Source organism: Eleginops maclovinus, chromosome 14 (genome assembly GCF_036324505.1).
Source record: "Eleginops maclovinus isolate JMC-PN-2008 ecotype Puerto Natales chromosome 14, JC_Emac_rtc_rv5, whole genome shotgun sequence".
Lineage (NCBI taxonomy): Eukaryota > Metazoa > Chordata > Actinopteri > Perciformes > Eleginopidae > Eleginops > Eleginops maclovinus.
In genome coordinates, this window is record NC_086362.1 from 11,934,793 (window position 1) to 11,962,416 (window position 27,624).

At 41.8% G+C, this 27,624-nt stretch overlaps 1 protein-coding gene across 1 annotated transcript in view; it reads left to right on the forward strand.

Annotated features, from left to right (window-relative positions):
* Positions 1-27,624, forward strand: part of nrxn2b (neurexin 2b) — a 488,648-nt gene that overhangs the window by 194,158 nt on the left and 266,866 nt on the right. The window contains exons 7-11 of the mRNA XM_063900632.1: positions 1,142-1,525; positions 3,609-3,812; positions 6,917-6,943; positions 25,816-25,935; positions 27,217-27,598. Of these exons, the coding sequence (XP_063756702.1) occupies positions 1,142-1,525; positions 3,609-3,812; positions 6,917-6,943; positions 25,816-25,935; positions 27,217-27,598 (1,117 nt within the window). The remainder of the gene's footprint in view (positions 1-1,141; positions 1,526-3,608; positions 3,813-6,916; positions 6,944-25,815; positions 25,936-27,216; positions 27,599-27,624) is intronic.

Consider the following 27,624-nt stretch of genomic DNA (forward strand, 5'->3'; position numbering starts at 1 on the left):
ATTTCATGCAACATTATTTACAATTCACATTAAGAACAAAAAAGTATGTTTGATTGTAGCACACAACCTTAATGTGATGTCATCATCATTCACTCATTCAATCTTTATTTGGTCATTCTGTTTACTTTTGTACATGTTACATCAACAAAGGCCTTTGTGTCATTTTCTTGTACACCAATAAAAGAAATGAATTTAATTTTTACCCCACAGCCCCAACTGCAATTGGCTTTAGTAGAAACTTACAATTAAGGCCAAACATATCTACACGTTCCTACGTCCACTACTTCGCAAAAACACACATGTGCATAGAGAGTCTAAATCTGTCTAGCTTTCCATCCTAACCCAAGCTTTTTAAAACTGATGCTACATGTATTGGCATTTGTTAATACAGGTTTGTTTACGTGCAGAGAGAGATGTAATCTGATGTCTCTGCCTGCATGTGGGCGCAAACAGCGACATCTGCATGCTTGAGTGTCTGCTGTCTGATGAATGATCTGTAGGTGGGCAAGCACCTAGGACATTATATCTCGCCCTAATGGCGTCTTATAATGAGGAAGGGTTTTGTGAACGAGTGTGTGTGTAGGTGTCTGTGCGCGCATGCTTGTGATGATCTCACTGCTGCTCCTGCTGTAATTGGCTTTTAATAGAAAATTAAGACGGAGTCGTTAATCACAAAAAGATAGAGGGCCTTTTGTTTCACCCACTCTCTGCTGCATTCTGCTTCCCTTCTCCTCCATTTAGCCTATTACAGACATGCATGTTTGACTCACACATACACACACCACACACACACACACCCTGCTGTCATCTGTTCAGTCGCTGTCCCTCTATCTGTGCTCTGTCCCTAAATTATCCACTTACTGGTCCTCTCACAAAACCATTCACTCACTTGTCCACTAACTCAGCCACTTGACCTCCCAGCCACCCACTCACCTATCCAGACCAACCACTAATTCAGTGTTTTGCACTCATTAAAACACTTTCAATATAAATCATGCATGCTCAAAACCATGCCAATATACACCACTTCTGTTGACTAAACTAAATAGCTATGGTTAGACTGATATACAGTATCTGTATACCTGTTTATCAGAACGGTTTCAATGTTTAATAAATAACTTGTTGTGTTTCTGTCTATTAGGATCCATCTCAGTGAACAGCCGCAGCATGCCCTTCAGCTCCCCAGAGGGCAGTGAAATCCTGGACCTGGACAGCGATATGTACCTGGGTGGGCTGCCCGAGTCAAAGTCGGACCTCATTCTGCCGCCAGAGGTTTGGACGGCACTGCTTAACTATGGCTACGTAGGCTGTGTCCGCGACCTTTTCATCGATGGCAAGAGCCGCGATGTGCGCCGTCTGGCTGAGATCCAGAGCGCGTTTGGGGTCAGCAGTTTCTGCACCCGGGAACTGCAGAAGAGGTGCAGCAGCGCCCCGTGTGGCAACGCAGGCCTGTGCAAAGAGGGCTGGAACCGCTACATCTGTGATTGCATTGGCACCGGATACCTGGGTACCAACTGTGAGATAGGTAAGGGAGGGGGGGCTGGGGAAGGAATTGGTGTCTTTATGTGGGAAGGGACCACATTTTCAGCTCTAGAATTCATTCAGGTTTGTTAGTGAATTAACACAGTTGTAGTAGACATAATTCCAAAAAGAAAGGCCGATGTGTCATCCCAAGTGAGACACACAAATTGACATAAACCTTTCCTAAGATGACACAAAATAACTTCTCATAATTGGCATACACTGCAGATGGTCCAAAAATGAAACAGTATAGTTGTAAATGTTGTACAATGTTTACAATGGTATGTCGTAAACTCCATCCAATAAAACCAGAGAACAAGTTTAGAATGAGCATTTCGATGATGCGCTGCTGTGCCTTTCACATAAACCAAGCAGCTGCTTTATAGTAAGAGTAAGAGCTCCACAGGGAGGTGTGTGTGCACCAAAAGCCACCCGGGGCTGGGTGTGAGGAGGGCTGACAGAGGCTGGAGCAATGAGGCTGGCAGCAGTGTGACAGAACAGCCACGCCTACCACCACCATCTGTGTCAGTCACCCAAGCCCAGGTGGTGCATACGCCACCGTAAGTGGAGCTTACCTAGTTAAACCGCACCACGTAGGTCTGATACATTCCAATTAGCTGCAGGCGCCCTGCTTCATGGTTTGCCTTTCCATGTCCGTGGGGGTGACTGAGCCATGACTGTATGGCATTTTGAGGGACAAGGAGGGTAATGAGGGAAGGAGAGATTGGACTCAAATCTGGACAGTGGAGGTAGAGGATGAAATGTCTTTATTCTGAAGGGTGATATTTTAACAGTTTTGTCTTTAGTTCTCCAGTGACAGGTGACGTTTTAGTGGCCCTCTTTTGCCATCTACTGGAGCTTCTTGTTACTGCATGGATGTGGCGCAGGGCACTTTTCAAATAACCAGCTGCATATCGGTGTCAATAGACTCAGAGGATAATATAAACAGAGTGTAAGGGCAATCCGGACTATTGAATAGATGAAGAAACCCAAGGGATATTATATGATGCCTTAAAGCCACATTATATTAAAATATATGCTGTTTAAGCTGCTGTTAGGATGATAATTAATAGTGTTTTGTGCACTGATAATTAATTTAATTGATTATTATATTTTTATTGAATCCCGTTTCAATAAATATTGCAAAACAAATCTCTTTCCACACACAGCAATTGTTCACCTTAAACTTAACTGAACAATATATAAAACCTCAATATAGACTCAAAAACCACAAGGAAACAGAGTGGAATAGACTGAGGTACAGAGCTACCTCAAAACACACATCTACCCTCATTTGTGGAGCTATTTAATCAGAAATGACTTTGTTACCGCCTCGCTGTTGCCAACAAAGGCACCATTATTTATGATGTCAGTAGAAGGTTTTTTTTTCTGTATCTTTTAGCTTAATCTTTCTAAAACCTGGACGTGTCATTTACCCTGTGACAGTGACTCATGTTATGATGACGCATGTCAGCCCACGCCGCAGAACAAGAGCAGTACTCAGAGAACTGTCACTCCACACAGCAGTCTATTTAGGGCATGGCTGATTCTAGAGAGAGTAAGCATGGTTGTGCCTGGTGTGAATAAGAATTTCTGGTGAACCAGCTGAACTTTAGTTCTTTTGTAGGCTTGGGGAGAGACTGGAATTGGACTCAATATGAATATTTATTGCGTTTTTCTCTTTTCCATATAATGAATGTTTTCATTTGATGCTTCGGGTGGTAGATTTGTCATTTTGTGAAAACAAATTAGAAGTGTAGGAACTCCTGGGCATATTGTGCGAAGACCAAACAAATGAAGATACAATAATATTTAATATCGACATAAAATGTCAAACAACATAGAGGTGCAATTCCAAAAACACAAACAGGGACAAATGTGTCATTGTGTACATGCTGTCACAAAACCTTCTGTGAATTTAATATTACTTCTGCTTATTTTTAAAATGCCTATAAAGCAGACACATATTGACGAATGCACGTCATGTATAGGTATACAACAACATCCTTAATGTTTGATGTGGGAGACAAATACAAACTCCCCTTTGTATGTTTCAACCTCTTCTCCTCTTCCTCGCCACTATCCAGAGGCGACGGTGCTGAGTTATGACGGTAGCATGTACCTGAAGATCATTGTGCCGGTCACCATGCACACGGAGGCGGAGGACCTGGCGCTGCGCTTCATGTCTCAGCGGGCGTACGGTCTGCTCATGGCCACCACCTCTAAGGAGTCAGCAGACACCCTGCGACTGGAGCTGGACGGAGGCCGCGTCAAGCTCACAGTGAACCTCGGTAGGTCACCGTAACACATGGTGGTTGTCCCTGCTAACCTTCCCCTTTCCATTCCTTGTCTCGTCATCGTCACTCTGTGTGCACCTAGAAGGACGGTTTGACATTTTGACCATTTGTTTTTTCCATTTTTGATAGTTGGTTTCGGAAAAGCTTCTTAATTTGTACCTCAGTTATGTCATATTTGTTCTGTATGATAAAGCAAGCTAGCTGCCCATTTATTTACTTGAGAAATGCCAACAGTATGATATTCAAAAGCTATTTCAGTGAGAAAACTGAGGTACAATGCAGAAACTTCTCCTCGACTAATAAAGTGCTTGCTGCAGGAAAATATAACTAAAAGTAAAACTCTCCCTCTGTGGGGCTTCTCCCTGCAGTCATTTCTCCTCCATATTATTTGACCCCTTGTACCATCCCTTCTCCTTGCAATCACCAACTTCCCTCTGTGCCCTGTGAAGCCCCATAGCAACTCCTCCTGTTTAAAAGCTCCATCTCTAACAGTAGCTATGGCCCTGACCCTGTGCTTCGACCCACTAACCTGTCTCGAGAAGCTTTAAGGTGGCATAACTCCTGTTTCGCTCCTCCTAATAGTTCAGGCCTCGCCCTTTTTTTGGTGGAATTAGCTGAGGAGCTGGATAGCTCTACTTCTGCCCAGCAGCGGTGCTTAGAGAAGATAGGAATCCTTGCATAGGTAATTACAGTCAAGTTAAAAGTAGAGGGGGGTATCACAAAGTCTTGAAGGCAATCTTAGCAGGGAAAGGTCATTGAAATTGTAGAGCAGGGTTTGTAAGAGGGATAGTTCCAGAGAGAGGGCAAATACATTCCTTCTAATACATGGATTCAGGAGTGCAGACCATTTGACTTATTCAAATGTCATTGCGATGAGTATTAGTGCTCTGGGGAAGTTAGGTATGACCTTCCAGCTTAAAAGATACTTTAAGTCTGTGCTGAGCCTTTGAAGGAACAAACTCTTAAAGCTGAACCGGGAGGAGACGGACAGAGGTGCACCCTGGTTTATGGTAGGTTAAGCCACCATAGAGACAGGAAGGGGCGGGGCGGAGGTAGCCAATCCTTTCTTCTTCTACCTCCCTTTCTCTCACTTCTCTTTCTACCTCTCTCATTTTCATCTACTCCCCACCTGGCCAACACTCAGAAGATGGAACTTTTCATCCCTTCAATGGCCTTTATGTCTGCGGCCCTTGGATCAAACAGTCAGAGAGACCGGGTCACAGCTGAAGTTCTCCAAAGTTGCATTAACACTGTCCACAGGGCCACAACTTGACCTGCTATCATTCCCCATGCACAAACCTACGTCAAATCCATAACAGCACATGCTCATATAATGGAACCACATTCTCAATTCTCTGTTATCAATTGGCCTTAACAGTTAGAACATGTTTAACAGTTGACGGACATTAGAGTTCTGCTTAGGACTTTCTTTGATTTTTTCGTGGGAATTAATTACCAGCTAAAGTCACACAAAATCCTTAATATCTGTCAAGACTTTAATCCTTGTTAGACTGATTAAAGCCCTGCTAGTTATTCACTATCAAAGACAATAAAGGTAGATTAAGCCCTAATGCTATTTATTAGTGATGGATAATGACCATAACGAGCTTAATGTTTCTCCCTAACATTTCTTAGGCAGTTCATTGTTTTTGCACTCTGTCGATCATTTTATTAATTGATTGACATTTTTCTGAAATATTGCACACATGCTGCTTCCCACTGCTGCTTACAAACACATGTGGCCCGTAAACACAGTTCAAAGAAATGTGTTTTCTATAACCCCCAACTCTCTACAGCGTGACGCCGGTCCCTGGCTGTTTGTGTCCACTATTCTGTAGCGGTTGACAGCTCGAGACCACAACCCAACCACACTGCCACATGCACACTCAGTTTACCGACACTAGATGGGGCTGAACATCAATGAATTCATTTTAAAATATGGTAATCTATGGGAATCATGATTTCATACTTTAAATGTCCCTGTAAACTGGGACCTGTCCCTTAAGGTCATGGATCCCTGCTGTAGGGTACTTAACCATAGCATATAGCTACTGACAATCTGCTTTACCCAGTGTCTTTTACTTGAAGGACAACACTTTTATCTAACACTCTATTCTGACACCACAGCTTGTAAAATCATAACACCCTTCACAGTGCTTTTGTCGCACCACTTGTAGCAAAGAGTAAAGTGGCAGCCCTATCTGTTGCGCAGTGTGTGCACCAGGCGTGAGGTGGCTGGGATGTGCAGATCACCCTTTCTTGTCATTTACACTGTTGGGTTTCTCATGCTCCAAAGTGCTGCAGAAGGCAAGTGAAACTCAAATTGCTGGGAAAGATTGCTAATGGTCAAGGTGCAAGACGTTGTGTCGGCTCTAGTAAGTGCACATCAGATGCAAGGGAAAGTTATTTGCATACACTGAGCAAAATGGATTCACACACTTTTTTTTGCAATCCTCTTCAACAATGCAACCAAATGAAGTTGTGTAGTCATATAGACCAAACATGTTGTGCAATGGAAACTATATGCTCTATCTGAGTTTGTGTTATACACTTAATACTTTATCTTTAGTTGTTATGCTTGACGAAGACAGTAATACATTGACAGAAACGACATACAGGTTTGCCAGATGGTACGTAAAATATTATTTGCTCAGTATTTCAAAATATAACTTCACTCAGCTAGAATCTTATAATTCCAATACACAATTTGCAGTTTCATGTAGTCTCTGTCATCACATATAAATGGTTTATTACATCAACAAACGGAACACTTTGCATAGTTTGTTTAGAGTGTCATCTCTATGTTGACATTGCACCATGCCCTCTAATTGTATCGTCCCCTTGGTGCAAGTCTTGCCTTCTGCTGTGCTTTGAGGGTATCGGGTGGAGAGGAGGGGTGTATGATGGGATTGATGGAGGAAAAGGGTGATCCTGACTCAGAGCCTGTCCCCGGATGGTGGCCTCAGAGCAATGCTTGGTTGTCTGCAGAATGTACCTTGAAGGATGTAAAATGTCTTTTTCTCTTTTATCCTCTTTCTGTCTCTTTCTTTCTCTTTTCTTTTTATTTGATCTCACCATTTCGCTCTTTCTCCCGCCAGATTGTATCAGGATAGACTGTAGCCTCAGTAAGTGGTTCTATCCAATTTTCTGACTAAAATGTATCTGTCTTTCTCATCTTAATTCTGTGCAGTCGCCCTTTTCTGCTTTCTCCTGACCTCATCAGGAGTGACGCCTCTCTCATTACCAACGTCACTCTTCCATATTTCTTTACCCATGAAATGGTTTATTTTTCCCATCACAGATCACTTACCCTCTTTGCCATCGTTCATTTGTCTTTTTCCTATCGCCTCATTTGTATGTCTCTCCCCTCCTCTTATTCAAGTACATGATCTAGGTCATATTTTTCTTCTTTTCATAAGCTCTGTCACTTTGATTTCCCTTTTTCTGTCACAGTTTTAATTAATGTTTTCCTTTCGTAATTATCAGGATTTTTCCTCCTGCCATCCTTTTCGCTTGCCTGCCACACTCCGCTATAAAATTATTTCATTGCCTCTCATCTGCTCGTAACCCATTCTATTCATTTTCCCATCAATCTTCTCCATAATTAATTCAGAAAAGGGCGACTTGACACGCCCCTGTTGGATGTTCCTATTCATATTATGCAGAGCTGAGTCTTGGCTCCACTCGGCTGCACACACAGGTGTTGCTTGTTTTCAATGTGGGACAAACAATAGTTTTGGCCCCCAGAAGCTAATTGCTTATCCACTGAGAGTCGGCACCACATGGTGCGTGCTTGTTTTGAGAACAAGCTAATGTTTTTCTGCCCCATGCTGACAGAATGATAGCAAACTGTTATTTCTATCTTGGCCACTGACAATTGAACAACTAGCCCACAGGTAAGTGCTGCCAGCCACAGCGACATAATTGGAGAAAACCTGATGTGTGCAACAATGTTTTTGTCTATGTTTATGTTCTTCAAATTCGTGTCAGTGTTGGGGAAGACATATGGGGACTTGACTTTAATTATCCCAGTGATCATGGAGATAGCTTCACAAATCAATTCATGTGATTATCTACCCGTTAAAAACATTCTCAGAGAATATGGCCAATGTCTTTTTGAGTCATTCATCCATCCTACGTTTGCAGTGATAAGAATCTCTTTTATGCAAGGGGTCAGTGTTTGTTTTTACTCTTTCATTAGAACATCCTAATATTTCTGGGTGGAGGTTAAAGTCAAGGAGTTCACGTTTGTTCAGTAGGAGGTGCTTCTGTAAGGTCATACACATGTGCACCTCATTTGATTGAGTCATGAATCTGCTGTATGTGCGTTACGTCTCTGCACTTTAAAGGCACTGGACACTGTTTTTGTCAGACTTTATGGAGTGCACTCCAAAAACTTTGACAGCCCCTGCCAGGCATGGAAGTGGTATCAGTGTATGACAAATCACACCACTTATTATGTGTGGAACCACTGTCATGACACACATTCAAACAATGCTTAGAGAGGGTATGTACCCCGGGTTGACCACTAGATGTCATACAAGCACTGGGGATAGTGTGTGATCTCCCTGCTCTCGGGAGGAGACTGAAGCAGCTTTTATTGTTTTCTTGGCTTCTACTCATTTCTCTGGAACTGCCTTGATTTGTACTTTATTGTCAATTACCTTATATGGTGGTTGAATTCACGACATATTTGTTTGGATGTGACAAATGTTGCAGTGAGAGAATGTCAGCAGGCTTTGCAGTTCTTCCACAGACACACTCTTTCCTCATACCCCGATAATGGAAAGCCCTTTTTTTCATTGATTGTCTTTTAATTCAGCTGCTTCATTTACATATTGATGTTTTATTCACTGCTTTGGCGAAAAATATATCACACACTTTGAACACAGGATTTCTGTGGTTTTGCAGGGAATATTTTATTATATTCTTTGGCTGACTGAGCACCCTTGTACAGTAGTGCCCTGCTTCATGGTCACACAAAACATTGTAGGAAGGAACCCAAAATATGAATGTTTGAGTGTGTATAAGACTGTGGATGAGAAGGGGGCTGAAAAAATGAGAGAGAGCAAACCAGAGTAGAGCTACAGACAACAATTTATTCAATGCCATCACATCTCACGGTCGATTCCTCCTCCAGAGACCTGCAGTAACTAAAGCCTTGAGCTCAAGAAAGGGATTTGGCTGGCTGCTCCATGCAGATAGGTTTTGTTCTAGGTAAAACACTTTAATTGTGTAATTAAATATATATATATGCACTTTATAATTATCATGGCACAAGAGAAAATGTAACGCTAACATCAATTAAAGGCTACTGACACAATTCATCAATAACAGTAGAGCAGGATTTCCCATCTTGATCTCAGGAAATCCTAAGAGATACAGCAAAACCAGACAATCCCTGGTACTTCAGCTTTAGCACACACATTGATCCCACCATCCTTAACTTCAACACCTCATGTATGAGACACTCGCAAACATGAGGAACAATGGGACCAATTTATCAGATCAAGGTGTGTTATATTTGGTTGCTTTTTGGGACCCAGCAAGCTAAACTGGGTCATTAGCATTTAGCTCTCAGATAGCACTGCTTTTTCTCATGGCATTACTGCTGCTACTACTTCTAAAACTACAGTAGTTCACCTTTTGACCTACTACTTGATATTTTTTTATTGCCGGTGCTTTGTGAAGCTTTGGAAATAAAGGATCAGCCTTGTGTTTTTAATGCACTATATTGTGACCCTGCTCTCTCACCTTAATGCGTCTGGATATGATATGGAGCGGAGCTGTAGCCCTCAGCTGCAGTCAGGTCAAGGTGTCAGGCTGATGGTATCTGTTTGGAAGGTGGCCTTTCAGCAGCCAGCAGCACCTTCTCTCGCAGCCAGATGAGATGAGATTTGCCATGACATGACCAGCATGTGAGGCGCGAGGACTCCCGTCTGCTAATGTCAAACCCTTTGGCCTATAAATCTGCAAATTCTCACTCCAGACCACAATGAGATGCACATCGTGTCTCTGTGGAGAAGATCAAAGTAACTGTTTACATTCATTAAGTAAGCATATGGAAACAAAAACAAAAACACTGTATGTAAATCATTAGCATACAAATCACTGTTTCACTGTACAGAAATGTGAAAAGGTGAAATATGCTATTGTAATTAAATGCTACCTGACATTAACAGATGTTACCAGACAATGTAGAGTCAGGCAGTTAGCAGTGTATCTCCTTTATGTTACATAAAGGGCACAGACCGGGGAGAGTAGCACATGTTAAAGGCTCTCTAAACCTTTTTCCTTAATCAGATTGAATCAAAACTACAGGCTTAATCATTTGTAGAGATTCATTCGATTAAAAAAAATATATATAATCTGCAATTGCTGTTAGTAAACTGTCAGTTGTTGACTGACTGCCAGCTATTTATTTTATACTCACTGGTTATACAATTGAATCCGGCTCATCAACCTTGGTGAGCATTAACATCCCAGAGCAATTCACAGTCATGGCATTTAGATGAAATCTCTCACTTGTGTGCATACCTTGTGTGTTACAGATTCCAACATCTGTGAACACACTGTTAATGTCAAGGTAATCCTTTTCAATGTGCTACTGCAGCATGATGGTAGCAATTTGTATTACGATGTTCTCAAATAAATGTGTTTTTTTTTACTACCTGCTCTGAAGTGGTAGGATGGGTTACTTCTGAAATTCAACCAGGGAAAGCAGTGAACAACCATTTTACCGTCCTAGTGCAAATGGCAAGGAACCTAATGCTTTTGTGCAGACTATTATTATTAACAGTTTGCGTTTCAGAGACTCTGTTGAGCCATTGCAGCTGCTGCTCAGAATCAGAACATCGTACCGACTACCCACTTCTTTCTGTTTTTACTCCAAATAAAAAGTTCTCATTACCTTTGGTAGTCACCTTTTGAGTGCTAGAGATTTCATTCTCAGGAAATGTTGTTAGCAGTGGATTCTTTGCCACACAGCCTTACTCAAAACACAAACCTGTTGAATAAAACTAACTGATTGAGGATAACTAAGTTAGGGAAACTAAGTCACCTGGAAGCATGCAGAAAATGCTATTGATTTTCATTTAGTGGTAACTGAAGACCTCAGTCTACGTTTCCAGTGACCTCCTCCTTAACCTATAATTGGGTAATTTCCCTGATAAATGAATTCAAGCCAACCTTTTTACCTCTTTATGTGACTATATAAATCATAAATCAGCATTGATAGCACACTAACTGTACAATGAGATGAGTACATTTCTATCCAAAGCTCCCACAGTAATCTGAACGCCCACAAACACAGATGTATGCACACATGCACTAACAGATGCATGCATCGTATCACACGTATTGTTGGCAGAGAAATGAATCTGACATTTAGCCCCCACACACTTGGTTTATTTATGTCACTGAAGCTGCCACCCTCCTCGGTCTTAACCGCTTCTATTGAGGTTGTCAGATGTCACACTCCGCCCCTCATGTGCTTTGCACTAGCAACTCCTAAAATATGTAGCTCTGCAAAAGTGTTCACTAATATATTAAATGTGTACAGACACTGCAGGTGTCAAGGCCATTTTAATTGTAAATTGATGGTTTGTTCAGAGTCATTTGTATTGAAGTTTCTTACCATCCACCCCCTGTTCCTTCTCGCTTCTCTCCGAGCAGATGGCCTCGCTTACGTTCTCAGTGAATCACAAATATTGAATTTGAATCAGTTTCAAATCGCTCAATTAAATCACGAGTCATCACATCCTATCCTAGCCAAATATACGTCAAAGATGGAGATGCAGTAGGTACCAGAAGCATCCTCTGCATGTACCACATCTGACAGTTTGTGAAGTTTCAGCATATATCCAAGTTAGACTGTATAGAATGTATTTTTGCAGATGCTCTAATTACATTTTTAAAGGCAATTTATTGCTCCAACAGAGGATATCCCTATTGTATTTAATGTTCACTTTTTCCTCCAAAACCCCAGGCCAAATGTGATGCAATGAGCCAGTTATTAACATAATGCCTTGGATCTGTGCACGCTCAGAGATGGATATATCGTTTGATATAAGTAGATTTGTATTTAAAGCAATCGTCTAGTTTAGTTTTGGACAACACACATTAATTGCACACGCACAGTATTTAGCGAGTTTGAATAGTTAACAGTCTGTGTATTACTAGTGCACTGTTAAGCACTACTGAGAGAAAACATAACATGTAAACTGATATTTTCCAAAAATACTTATAGATGTATTCTCCATGGATTCAACTTCATTTGGTTTCCACACATCTGATCATATTTTGCACTCTACATGTTTTAATGGGAATGAACCAAATGCCTCTTAAAATGATAAACAGAACTGACCTAATAAAGAAGTGCTTCGAGTCCTATCTGAACTTCAAAGGAATATGCAATCTGCACAGTTTCATAACTACTGTACAGCTGGAATGGGATGTGTGAGGGTGAGTTTGTCTGGTTGTTTGTTTGTTTGTTTGGGAATGTCCATGTACAAATATGTATATGTGCACTGCTAATGTTTAAACTTTACATTGCAATGTACTCCGGCCTCTAGCTTTCTTACTATGCATAGTAATTGCCTGAGTTGACTGAGCATCTGCCAGTGTGACATCAAAGTAGAATTAGTAAGAAAGGCAGTAAAACCTTTACTGCTTGAAGTTTGTTGACATTGTATTTATGTTGTTTATTTAAAATATATATATATATATATATATATATATATTTTTTTTTTTATTGTGTATGTGTGTGTAACTATTAGGAACACATCTGGTCCTGTATTAGTTTTATTCATACCAGTTGGTCTTGGTTGATTTACTAGGCAAAATGCACATCTCAAATATGAAAACAAATGCAGTTTTTTTTACTTTTGTCTGGTAAAATCGACTCCGAAGAAAGATAAATCAGCCAAAACATTTATCTTATCACATAATTGCACTAAGGAGTGAAACAAACAATGAGAGAATTGAAGACAGGATTAGGAAAACCAGGGGTTAGCAATGCTTAACTAATGAAAAAGGATCCCAGCAAGGATGGCGCTGTGCCCGTTGTTTTCTGTTTTTCTATTTACTTCCTCCTCTCTTCCTCCTGCCTCTGCTCTCTGTGATCTCGGGACACCTGAGGCAATCTGCTCACTAGACCTTACCCGGCCAGGAGATTGCCTCCCTGCCCTTTTTGTCTAACAAGAATTGTGCACACCAATGTTCCACTGCCTACTTGTACTCTAGCCACAGTTTCCATTCTTTAACTTGTCGGTCGAACAAGAAAGGTGCCTTCACTGTCTTTTCACCTGGGACCTGGTCAAGCACCGGGAGCATGTTTCAGAAGACAATGGGTTCCACTGAACGGCTCTTAGAGCATGTCAGGCAGGAGGAGAAGGAGGCTTGCCTTGTCAAAGCCTTCTGGGAATAGATTGCACTTTTTCCCACTCTGGGAATCAGCTTTTGCAGCCAAGTGGTGGAAGCCATCTTTGCCACTAACAACTTGTGATTCACAAAGACTCAGTGGTGGCCAGTTAGTTTTCAGTTGAGAAATTCACTGGTGGAATAAGATTGAGTAACCATTAGACACCCCATGTGCTCTCCTCTTGGCCACAATTAAATCTTGTGAATTGTTCGCTATAATGCGATGCTTCTGTCCTTTCCTAGTTCTCTCTGCAATGCGTATTGCCATCATAATTGGGAGACTGATGTTTACAGTCCCTTATCTCAAATGCACGTCTGGTGACATTTTGCCTTGTGAGACCAATGTCTTTTATAGCCTGATTAGTGTTCTATTCAGACATCCTGGTCACACTAAGACTAGTTAAAAAATATATATATGCAATTGGCAAACACAATTGAAGAACTCATTGGGAATCTTGTAGCTTTAGTATCACGAGGAAGACTATCAATCTGCCTTTGCACAAAAATGAAGCACTTAAAAAGACGGTAGCACACATGCTCCGTCTCTTTTTGTACTAAATCAACAAATAAGCTCAATATTGGCTTGGTGCTTGGGAGTTTATAATCACTATTTAAACAAATACAATTACAGTAAAGTACAGTTTAGTAATCAGCATAGACACTTGAGTGGAGAAGTGCAAAAGATCTTTTGTTCTATCAATAGAAGAAACAAATCTGTCTCCACATAAGGTACAGGCTCCCTTTGCATCTATTTTTTCATGACATTATGTCAAGACACCAAAAGTTGTCGAAATTGATCATATCTCAACGACTGCTTGGAGGACAGGACCTCTGTGTTGAATTTGAATGTGGCTGCCTCTGCGGCATAGCCCCAGTCCATGATCAGTCTGCCTCCTTTCAGCACGGTGCGGCACAGGCGACAGGTTAGATGTGGACTCATTACAGAGACTCTAATGAGAGAACCGACAGCAGCCTGGAGCTGTCGGAACCCATACTGCCTTGCAGGACTGATGGCCATCCCATGGGAGCGTGCCCTGCTGCCACTGCATGCTGGAATATGCAGTTCAAATCATAAATCAGCATCCCCCTGGGACCTTTTTCTAAAGAGCTGTGAGGAAAAAAAAAAATGTAGAGAGCGAAGGAAACTGATAAGAAGCTGAGGATGGAAGGCGAGCATGAAAAAAGCAAGGAGGGAGGATGCAGATGGCCGTAAGAAAAGGAACAAGGGAGTATTTGAAGCTCTAAAGGGAGCTCTAAAATTCTGGAGGACCAGCAAAATGTATGATTCATTTCCCGCTTCTCCAAATCAATCTGCTGTCCCCTCAACATTCTACCGACTCAAATATGTCTTCCTGCGGTTCTCATCTTAAATTTTAGAAGCTATCTACGGAGGTTATCTTGTCATGGATGCTAAAGCTCCCTGCTGCACAGGAGCGAGAACAGTTGGAAAGAGAAAGTGTGTGGGCCCTGATAGCAGGCAGTGAATACAAATGTCTTCATGTGAGCAAGCGCCACAAACACATTTTGCTTCAGAGGAAGGAAAGTACACACTGCCTTATCTCTGTAATTGGCACGGGGGGTCAGAGCGGCAGGCGTAGATAATCATGGCTGGGGGTCGTAATCTGCTTGCTGCTCCCCTCCCTCCTTATTTTTCTTCTCTCATCAACCCCTCCCTCACCATTACAACCACGCACACCCGCAGACAAATTTGGACTTTTTCACAAACTGGTCACTTTTTTTTTTTGTCCTCGTTTGTGATGCAGCACTGTGTGGGATATGCTTTGGATGTGGCCTCAGGGAAGGGGTTTTTGGTGTTGTGTCAGAATGAGACGGTGTCCTCAACTGATTATCAGACCCCCACTTCAGATGCATTCACACAAATACATCAAGGAATACCTATTTTCTGATACGACCCATACAATGGAACGAAGAGACCTACTTTACAAGGGGTATAACTTAATGGATTGAAGGTAGATACACGTCTGTTTGAATGAGGGAACCGTAGCGTGGAAGATTGATAGTCAGGAGCAACAACAACATAAGCCATGGATGGAACAGCGTCCCGATGTGGATGTCTCGTTGTATCTCTATCAGCGTTATCTGCTCATATCTTTGACTTACATCACGTCATCTTCGCTGTTAGCAGATGACTGCCATTTAGATGACATGCGTGCAGGCATTTGCACACATACACACGCACACAGCTTCTCATCAGATCTGCAGCGATAGGTCTGTCTGTGCCCCTTTTGAGATAAAAAATATGATATCTTAAGATAGGAGCCAAACAACATTATCGTCAAGAGGTCTAATCCTGATAACTGAAGAACATTCCTGCCGTTCGCCACAGAAACCATATTAACTTCTGCAATCTTATATAACTGTTGCTGCTATCTGCCTTTGCTTTAACATACAAATAGTGCACACGACAAACTACTTTCCACAGCAGTAGAAAGGAGGTTGGCTTTCTGCTAATGGTTGGCACATGCACAATATGACTGTTTTGTAAATGATGCTGCCTGCAGTGAGTTAGTGAGGCTATAAAGTGACCAATGATATACAGAGAACTTAACCGTACATGCAAATACTGTATAATGTGTGGTGTTGGCTTTATTTAGAACGTGGCCGTTAATTAATTGTCAAGATTCAATAGGGATCATTTGATCAGGTTTCTGGATTGTCATTCTATTTGTGTTTACCATGAACATCACTATGGATTTATTTCCATTAGGAACACGTGTGATATTTAGTGAACAATAACTCCACCGTAGTGTGCACAAGAGTACACAATATATTTCTCAACTTGTTGCAATGTATTTTATTCCCACCAGGCCTGTCCTTCTTTTGAATAGATCTAGTATACATGTCCATCCCTAGTATTACAACCGTCAAATTATCCTTAAACAACCTATTTTAACTTTGTGCCAAGCAAGCTAGACAGTCTGTGTTATTCTCAACAGATATTGTCTACTGTATACAATATGTCAAGAAGTGTCCTTTACAACACCCTATCAGCTGACACCTTTTGCAACCTTGCATAACTTTATGTTAATAAAAGATAGTCAGAGATATAGGCTAAAAATATACTGATATTGGAAACACATGCAGAATATTAGACCTATGAAATATGTATAGATACTCCAAGTTTCACAAGCCTATATCAGCAAAACTTGTCAGAAGTGAAAAGCAATTTACTTTTGCATTTCAAACAGTGCAGATATTATTTCCAGACACATTATCCAGATGCATATGTGCAGTTTATGGATACCTTAGATATGCCATGCCTATTAATGAATGTTAGCTGCATGTCGTGTATAACTCCAAATTATCATCTCAAACGTTTGTTATCAGCAACAGCAGCAATAGCATCATACCATATTGAGAATGTGGGGCTATACACCACAACAAAACAATGCATTGGTGTGGTTATCCACCTTCCAGCCACATAAAGAGATGTCATGCTTCTTTTACATCTATTCATAATGTTAAATCATATTGGTAAAGCTTTAGTTCAATATTGGACCCCTGATGCTTCAAAACAAGAAGCATTTGAGAAGCATGCAGAATAATATAAGGGGAGATTTGGGGTCTTACGGTGTTTGGCTTGGTTTACAAATCCTTCTGCATAATATATTTTGATTACATGCTAAACATGTTAGAGGGTATTATGTGTCGTAAAGCTGGCAGGATATTATAGGGCGTGAACAATGCAATTTAGCTCCTCATCAGTAACCCACATCTATATCCATAATGTGGCCTGCTTCCATGCAGAATGTAAAGAGAAGGGTAGCCAAAGACAACAAGTGAGTTTACCCCTTTATACGTAGTTTTTATTTTATGTTGTTTGTGTGTGTGCAATTTCACCAGTGGGAATACACTATTAAATTAATTTCAAACATATTTATTCCAGGTCATATAATCACTTTCTGTGTATTATGTCAAGCCTTGTACAGTTTTAAGGTGTACATTGTAAGGAAAAGTGACACATATCTTATCATTTACATTAATTTTATATATATATATACACATTTTACAATTTCAACACCATCATTATGGTTTATTTATCAAATGTTTCCTTGCTATGCATTTATTTATTTATACATTCTGGATATGTCCACATTTTATTTTCCGTCATATTTTTGTACCTATTGTTTTTTATATAAAACACCTTTTGGAGCTATGACAGTGATTTAAAACAACACAAAAACTATGTATTTTCTTGATATGTTTCGGTTATAAACAACTTTCTCTGCTGTGGTTGGTTTTGGAAATATAACAAGGGCAATGAGGATTTCTGTCACATCTCTAAATCCTTCTTGCTTTTCATAAAGGATATGATGCATAGCATTTTTGCACATGACGTCCTTAATCTCGCATTAACATTTCCAACGATCGTGGTTAGCATATGAGAGTGGTGGCTGGAACAGCTTTGCTGTCCTGGAGTTTAGGCCCCGCCATCCAGACAGTCGGCAGGAGTAATCAAGTGTGAAGGTTGTGAGGAGCAAACGGCCATTAACCTCCCAAACACAGGCCGGTATCATCGCCTGCAGAGGACGAATGGGAGGGAGGGAGGGAGGGAGGGAGGGAGGGAGTGTGTGTGTGTGTGTGTGTGTGTGTGTGTGTGTGTGTGTGTGTGTGTGTGTGTGTGTGTGTGTGTGTGTGTGTGTGTGTGTGTGTGTGTGTGTGTGTGTGTGTGTGTGTGTGCGTGTGTGTGTGTGTGTGTGCTTTATTGCTGTCTGATAGATAAAGTGGATTGTGAGTGGGTCTGGTGGGAAGGGTGTGAGTGCATTGTGCATGTCTGCAGCTGACTGTCATCACTTGGTTGATCGATTTGTGTGTGTTCGTGTTCAGATCTCAGTGCAATGGTGCTTTCAGCATGCAAGTTGTATGCCACCTTGACTACAGTCTGGTTATAAATGAGTGCTGTTGGTATGTATTTATTCTAATCTGCAGTCAAACCAGGCCATGAATCCTGCTCTGTCGGCCCAGCCAATATGATCTGAGCACACATTATTCCCATATGGCGGTACAGTGTGTCTGTGCTTGGCATGCCCAGGCCTGTGACCGCCTGTTTGACATGCCACTGTGTCGGCTGGTGTGACGCCATGCTGAACCAACCCATCTGCTCCAGGCCGAGCTGGCACAAGGGAGGAATCATTGGAGGCAGGCATGAGGAAAAGGGCATTGGACCTGGGGTTTGGCGAGGCATGGCATCCAAAAATCTCCTGAACTACTGCCCCCGAAAAGGTCCAGAGCATAAACAAGGGTGTGATGGAGTGTGAGAGTGCTTATATTTTCAGTAGAGACGAAGCGAGTGAAAGGGTTAAGCTGTCCACCTCAATAGCTGCAGAAAAGTCCCAAAAGCATTCAACTGTTGCTGAAGTCTTTATTATGTAAATGAATGCTGATCAAAGTATTATCAAGACTGGTGTTTGCATTAATTAAATCCATTCTTAACTGCCATAGACAGTCATTTCAAAATAGAGTCCCACAAATTAAACCAAATTGTAATATGTTGATGGCATTTTGGAAAATATATTCGAGTATGCTGCTTTACAAAACAGAAGCTATTTGTGTTCCTCATGGTGATAGCCAACTGAATGTCATAGTTTACTCAACTATGTATTCCTCGTTACATCATGATATAGAGGTGTATGTATTGTAGGTGGATTGCTGTAGGATTAGTTTTGTGTTTGATAATGTGTGTAGGTCCTAGGTGTGGGAGTGTGCATGTTTTAAATGTAGCCACAATGTGGTACCTACATACTGATTGGGGATTTCTGATAGAAGACAGATAAGAAATTGTTCATTTTTAGTCAACATCATTCAAAATGTGTACAATGTCAGGTTAGTTATGAAGTTATGGAAGGAACATTTACTCTATGTGAAGCTTCCAGAGAACACATTCAATACAGTGCCCTCAAACACACGCCATATGTGTGATTATGTGTAATCCCCAAGTTATCATCAAGTGTTTCAGGATACCTCAGGGGTCCCTTTCTGTGCAGCAATGAGATGTTCAGTGTTTATAGGATTTGTTATTTTGGGTGGGAGGGGAGCATTCAGCCGTTTGAACTTAAGAGGCAACACACTGTGAGTAGAAACACACAAAAAATCAATAGCAAGCCAAGCGGATGCATAGCAGATGCAATTCGGGAAGGTGCTTTAGAAGTGGGGATACAGTAACAGGGACGGATCACTTGTTTGTGGATTGTGTGCAGAGAGTAGCTACAGCACAGCAGAGTCATCTGAGGTTAAAGTGAACCAGCAGAAGAAGAGGGTTGTTGGAGAGACAGACAAGGAGACGACAGAAAGGGAGAAAGTGTGTGTGAGGCAGAGTGGGGGCGTTCCTCTTCATTACCGACACTAAGGAGCCATGCCAGGAGCACAGATGGTAGAGGAGAGACGGGGCATGGGGTTGGCACATAAACTGCAACACACACTTGCACACCGCATACGTTCACACACTCTAACTGACGTAAAAGAAATGTGTAAATCTAAAGAATAAGTCATCAAAGCTCATTATGCTCTCCTTATATTTGTGATATATAATCTAGCTATAAAAAAAAAACCACACATTACCATAAATATTGTCCTCTAGATCACCTGCTTACTTTCACTCACTCTCTCTCACACACACACACACACACACACACACACACACACACACACACACACACACACACACACACAAAAACACACACACACACACACACACACACACACACAATTGTGTGTCATCCATCCATCCTGTGGTGTTCCTGTGCCACTCTTGGCCAGGAAAGAAGATGTGCTGACACTGCACTCCTCCCCATATCTATTGGCAGTCTCACCTACTCAAACCCCCCCCCCACACACACACACACACACACACACACACACACACACACACACACACACACACACACACACACACACACACACACACACACACACACACACACACACACTATTCTCCCATTCCATGGGAGATACTCTAACATAAGCCCTGAATTAAAAATTAACATCACCTTTTTGAAAACGCGTCTCTCCCTTTGCATCTCTTTCTCTCACACACACACACACACACACACACACACACACACACACACACACACACACACACACACACACACACACACACACACACACACACACACACACACTCAGACCCCCAATGGTCCAATTAGGAGCACTGGTCTGTTTGCACAACAGGAAGGCAGATCAGCATGTTTGTGTGTGGGAGATGTATCTATTGTGCACAGCATGTACTGCTCTCCTCTGCAAGTTTTAACGGAAGAGCAAGATCTCACACTTTCTCTCGATTTCTCTCTTACACACATACACACACTTAGACCTCCTACAAATGTTGGAAGCAAAAGGACATGCAGTCTCAGCGTATAGCCTACAGTACCTACAGTACACCTAAGAAACGCATACCACATACCCACACTGTAGCTGAAGTCCCTTTTTTACAAAAAATCCACCAAATATGATTGTTTTTTATACATCTATACACGCCATTTAACGTGGATAATAAGCTGGATCCAGACAATAACTTTGAAAGCAGTCAACGAAAAACACCACTAATGGGTTTGTGAAAACTGCAACAACTGTGGGGGTTTTCTTCTGCATGATCATGTTCAAATGTTAGATTAGATTTTGCTGTCAGCACAGTAAATGGAAATAAATGTTTTCCTGAAACGATGACATGTGTTTATCTCATTCTGATGTTTTTTTGGGCAGTTGTAAAATCCTTATCTTATAGTAGGTGTGTGTACTTCATGAAGCACGCATGCTTAATTTCAGATTTTGTGTCTGACACATGCTGGTACAGTCATATGTGTAGACACACAAGTTTACATTTCCATTTTGCATTATACACACTATTACAGAAAAAGCAAGCCTGCAGGGTAATTTCCCGTGGTTTCAGTTTTAAAGAACACATGTCCCTTTACATTGTATTCAATTCACCTACACAAGCATTAGCATATGTCTGTGTGAGTGTGTTCACATTCATTCAGTGTGTTTCCCCAGATGGGTGCACAGTAGGGGGTTGCCTGGGGTCTATCACCTGGTAGTGAAATGCTAATCATGAACATAAATATGTCCAACAGTCATACTGCACATGCACATACTCCCACTTTGATTACGACATCTCTTCTGTCTTGCTAAAAAGAGGAGGATTGAAACAAGATCAATCCTCCTCTTTTCCATATGCATTCACAAAGAAGCACACATTGCAATTCCCCCTGTTCATCATTTGGTGTCTCTGGTTGGATTTCTATCCTCATATGCTGTTCTGCACGAAAGATCCACTTCAATTATATGGTTTCCACCTCAATCCCGACATTTTCTCTTTTCTCTTCTTCTAGCCCCTCCTTGGGTTCTCTTTTTCTCACATCCTCTTTTCTAACACTCAGCATCAGCGTCCTACCTCTTTCCTCAGAGTGGGGCTGCTGAGCTGAGGATGAAACTGGACTGCAGTCTACTGTTCTTGTTCTAAGGTGTACATGCGTGTGCGGGTGCTTGAATGTGCGTGTTTGCTGAAACGCATGACCTAAACCCCCAGTTTCAGGCAGTAGGGCACTTTCCTGTTCTGTTGAGTGTTTGGTCTAGTTCAGTGTGTTCTATTCTTAAATGGCTTGTGACATTCTCTTGAGGTCTTGCTCAGTCTTCCACCTACCCCTACGTGTTTTAGAATGCTGCCTAGATGTCCTCCTGTGTCATTGAGATCCTAGTATTATTAAGTTTTGCGTATATAATTTGTTATATAAGTTTTAACCTCCGTTTTACTTACTGCGACTTGTATGCCTGTTAACTGTCATTTTAGTGATGAGTTTCTAGTTTGGAACCCAAAGGAACACCATTTCAAAGCCCCATAAGTCAATGAAAGTAGTAAGTGCAATATTTATTCCCAATATCTGACTTTGCAATGATAGTTAGATTTGAAATCTAAACTCCCATTGCATATTAAGATACAGTAGCCATAGTAATGGGGTATAAGCTGTCATGTTAGCTCAGGAATCACGTTCAATCCCTCCCAGCAGAATTTAACTTCCTCACACCCCCTGCTGTTACCCCTGACCCCTGAAATCTCAGCACTCTAAGTACATATGCTTAAGCGACCCTGACAATGGCTCGCCCCCATGTATGACTGTGTGACTCATAGCTGGTTCTGTTGTGGTCTGCTTTTGCACCAGCACAGACACAGCAGGAACAGCCCGTGGCGTGCTGTGGCCCCGTTGTTTGGTCCGATACATTGGCGGGCAGTGATCGCTCCTCTTTGGCCGGCTTCAGGCCCTCTGGCCAGCATTAGATTTCCACGTGTTCGTTAGCTTAACAACATGTCGGGAACGCTCGTTGTGTTTGCTGTGTAGCCGCTAGCATGGGTCAGGGATGATTCTGAGTGACAACAGGGATGTTAGCTGGACCACAATGCAATGCAACATAAACAAATTAAAATGCCTCATTGCCCTTCTATTTTAGGCGCCCTTGGTTTCTGAGAGGTCACCATGGGTACATAGATAGAATAGAATCGGAGGATGAAACCCTCTTTATTAGTCACATACATGCACACAGCAGAGCACACACAGTGAAATTAGTCCTCTGCATTTAACCCATCCTAGTACTAGGAGCAGTGCGCAGTACGAGAACCATCTTAATCTTTCTGCCACATTTGCACAGTGACATCAAACTGAACATGCATCATCTATCATTTCCTGACTGTCATGATACAAATGTTGTCATCATTGACTGATGAGCAGCTTCTCTCTCCAAAGTTGTTTTGATTAGGGTTGAGACGTAATGATTACATTACTGTGTTGAAGTACTCAGGGCTGCAGCAGCGACCACATAGCCTGAATAGAGACTGATGGCAACACCCTGCAGCCATTGGCTGTCGGCTCGTGTTTCATTGATCCGATTGCATTAATCAAGGTTGTTTACAGAGTGAACACAGAGACCAATGATGGATGACTGCTGGTAATAATACAACGCTGTGCAAACATCACACCTCTCATTTACGGTGTTCACAGTCAATGACAATAATCTGCAATCATGGCTATTTTTACTCTATTTAGGAATCTCTTTGACATCTCTTTAGCTCACACGTGACACTTTAAGAGAGGGAGCTTCTGTTGATGTGATCACAGCCCTTTGCCCTGCTGATCTCCAAGACAGAGTGAAAGGGCACAAGTGGCAAGATGAGAATGAATTGCTTATTAATAATCGCCAGCTCGTTTATTAATGAGCCCTGTGTCCTCCTTTGTAGTTCGAGCAAAGAGTGCTTCTCTCTGCTTGTGGCGTAGTTAAAGGCTCAGTGGATCTACTGGCCCACTGGTCCTCAGCTTCTTGTTTGCAGTATACCTAGCCACTAAAATCAGCCTTCTGTTCACTTTCAACTTTTCTTCACACCAACACTAAGCACTTCATCAACATGTGTCTTTGAGGCAGTTGAACAGCATTTTGAATCAGCATTCAGCCAATGTGCATTTCATACTTGTGAATTCACCAAGCTGTTTCTCCAACCATTAACCCCTTTAAACCACCTTGAGACTTGTGTGACTTCTCTGTGCTTTTCCTCAATTGTGTTTTTACTGTGTGTTGCACTTTGCCCTTACAACCTAATGTAAGTCCCTCGCTGGTATTTTACCACCTTCTGCCCAGAGCTTTTTGTTGCTACGCTAGCCCAGGTCAGAACTGCCTATATATCTTTAGCCCCCTATTGTTGGTGATATTATGGCCAAATAGCTCCTGTGTGCAGCAGTGGCCCCTGCTCTCCTGCAGCCTTTAGTAGCCAAGTCGAATAAATATTTCATGGACCCTAATCTAAAGGGCGGCCATTCCAAATAATTTGTGCTGCACTAGACTATTCTAACTTTTACGATCTTACATCAGCCAGCTCTGCCGCTGCTCTGTTGCACTTTCTTTCTACGTTTTTGGCTTCAGTTTACTCTCCGTTTTTCATCTTCATGCCTTTTTATATTTCCCATTCTATCCTCCAATCTATCTTCATGTCAGCTTTAACTTCTCTGCTGGCAAATGTTGTCCACTCTTTGCAGCAGTAGCAGCCTTTTTTCTTTGTATTTACTTCACACATGGTGTGATCAAACATCTCTCTACCCAATTTCATGTGGCTGAAGACAAAAAGCCCATGAAAAAACAATATAATAAAAAAGTAACAGGAGTAAATGGAAAAAGATTTCTCGAGTGGGCCATGTGTGTGTGTTCCTGCCAGGCGAGGCCATCAATGATGGGGCTTTTTACTACTCTGGACTACATAATTTCAAACACAACTTGGAAGAGGACAATCATATTTTGCCAGGCTGTACTATATCATCATGGTGAACTCCAAATGCAATTCATACCATCCTCAGCAAGCCAACTAGTCAGGGAAGAGCCATTCCAAATATAAGATAGATAAAAAAGAAATAGTCAGTGCTAATGGTATGTTTTTAATGTCGTATTTCACGATAGCTTTTACTCCACTTCAAGGCTGCCTAAAAGCAAAGAGAGTACAGGAGGTGGCTTAATGGAAGTGACTAGTCTCCTCCGGCTTTCTGCTATTTCAGTCTGCCGTGCTGCCAATGAGGTGGAAGTCCCCCCTCAGTATGTTGTTGTTTACAGAATCCTCCTTCTCCCCTCTTTATCACTGATTGCATTCACCTCGGTGCCATGACACTGTGCATGCTCACTACTGGCAGGCCGTTATGACATCATCACAAGTTATATGAGGGATGATTTCCTTGTTGTTGTCCCATCTCATATGTCCCTACTCTTGTATGTCATATATTGAATCCTTAAAGAAATGTTGACATAGCTATTAATCAGCCATCCCCTTGACTTTTAGCGATGAATCATTTCAACTCGTCATGGTGCCTTGAAAGTGGGATTTGTGACTCCTGTCCTAAACAACACCTTGACAGCTTGTCAGTTCCTCACGCTGTCGATTTCTTCAAATGTAGCTGTAATAGGGTTCTGTCATTGGCAGGATATATATATAGACTGTTCCACACTTTGAATATACACTTATGTAAATATTTCTCTAAAAGCCCTTTCTGCAATCTCATATGCCGTTGCATTAAATTGTCTCCTCCAGTGAATGTTAAACAACATCAATTGAGGTGAGCAGGGGAGATGGGATTTGAAGTGGAAAGGGGGAATTAGGGAGGGAAGCAGTTTGGGAGATGAGTGGTTAAAATATATGGTCCCTACTGTAAAGTAAAGACGTAAAACATGACTTCACATAACGTTTGTTACACTGCATCTACAGCAGTCGTGGCTGCTTTTTTAAATGTACTTCCTCTACTGGTTAAGAGTTATTTTTTGTTTTTTTTGGTCCTGCTATTATTGATGACATCCTGCTGTACCCCTGTGAGCTTTTTGAAAGAATTCAATTTTACAGCCTGTCATGCCGGATATTCCTTTAATTTCCAGCATACCAGGAGAATCCATGGTGTGAATGTGTTCCGCAAACATGCAGGTTTTCTCCAATAGCACTGTCTCCTACTGTGTGTGAACTCTGTGTGTGGGTGCATGCGTAGGCACGCACAATACTCCCGCTGTCCCGTATGTGATGTGATTTCCCCCCCTACTACAGGCAAAGGACCTGAAACGCTGTTCGCGGGACAGAAGTTGAACGACAATGAGTGGCACACAGTGAAGGTGGTGCGCAGAGGCAAGAGCCTGCAGCTGTCTGTGGATAATGTCACAGTGGAAGGTTAGTTGTGTTCGGCACACTGAGGGATACATTTAAGGTTAGACTACAGTGATTGTACCGCAAAATCCAAATGTATTACACCACCACAACACGTCCACCCACAGAAGGTTAACAGTTTTGCCATTTGTCATTAAAACAACTTTTTAAAAACAGGAAGTGACTAATTAGGATAATAATGAATCAGACATTTAGGAGGCATACGGTGTGTGGGGGGGGGCGTTGTGCTTTACCTTTTAATTGTTCGCGTCTTCTGAGGTAATTCCAACGTCCTCTTCTCTTTTTCTCGTAAGGTCTCCTTCTGTTTTGTCGCTTGTTAGAAAAAACTAAATGGGTCACGAAATATACTTTGACGGCCATTAATATACCTGGGCGGCCCGCCCAAGTAAAGTATATGTGTGGGAAACCCTGCATATATACCAACAGGGAGTGAGCAGCTGTTTACAAAGGATGGAGCTACATGTTTTTACATCTGTTAATAAAATAGCAAGAGAAGGCTGAAAGGTCAAGACCAAGGTGGAATCAAAGTGATCACAATACTGTGGCCTGAGGGGAATGGATGTCAGGGCAAAGGATGAAGTAAGACATGAGAAAAAGATGTGCGCTAGATGAAGGAAGAGAGTGGGCAAGATGAGGCCAGAAACAAGCTATGAATGGCAAAGAAAACAGAAAAGAGCCCAGGGAGGACCTGCAGGGTTGACCAGGCTTCAGCAGGGAAGCCATTCTAATCGGCAGCTTGCCAAGCTCATTACTCCAAATCTACCAGTAAACACAATATAAGTTGTTGCATGTGTAGCAGTAATGAGATTTTCTTCAATGTTATGCTTGTTTAGTTTCCTTCACAGCAGGTTAGACAATATAGGCTCAACCTTTGCGAACATATACAACAAACCATATACTGTATGGAGACTGCTTTGGCAAGCAACCAAAATCTATTTACTATCTAATCAGTATAATGAAGATATGCCAAAATGCCTGCACTGTGTTCTTACCACTAAATTACTATAGCAGGCATTTTAAATGCTAGTCCCTGAGCACTGCTTTACAGCTAAATGCATTTGAATATGTCCCTCACTATTTTAAGTTTGACTTGCAATTTCCAACTGATATTTAAAATATCATTAATTGAAACTGAAATGTGTGTCTTCTTACACTACTTATATTACCTGTATCTTTGTATTTTCCCTTGATGCCCTGAACTGCTTAAAGGAGAACATTGCAATGACTGTGTTACCATTTGTATTTGGAGTTAACGCTCTTGTTTCTGTATCCTGCCCATTTCAGGTCAGATGACAGGTGCCCACACACGTCTCGAGTTTCACAACATTGAGACTGGCATCATGACGGAGCGGCGCTTCATATCCGTGGTGCCCTCAAACTTCATTGGCCATCTCCAGGGCCTGACTTTCAACGGGATGCCCTATTTAGACCAGTGCAAAAATGGCGACATCTCCTACTGCGAACTGAACGCCCGCTTTGGCATGCGCCACATCATTGCAGATCCGGTGACGTTTCGAACGAAAGGCAGCTACTTAGCGTTAGCCACTTTGCAAGCCTACGCATCCATGCACCTCTTCTTTCAGTTTAAAACCACCACGCCTGACGGCCTGATGCTCTTCAACTCTGGAGACGGTAGTGACTTCATAGTCGTGGAACTGGTGAAAGGGTGAGTCCCATGTTATTTTAGTTAAT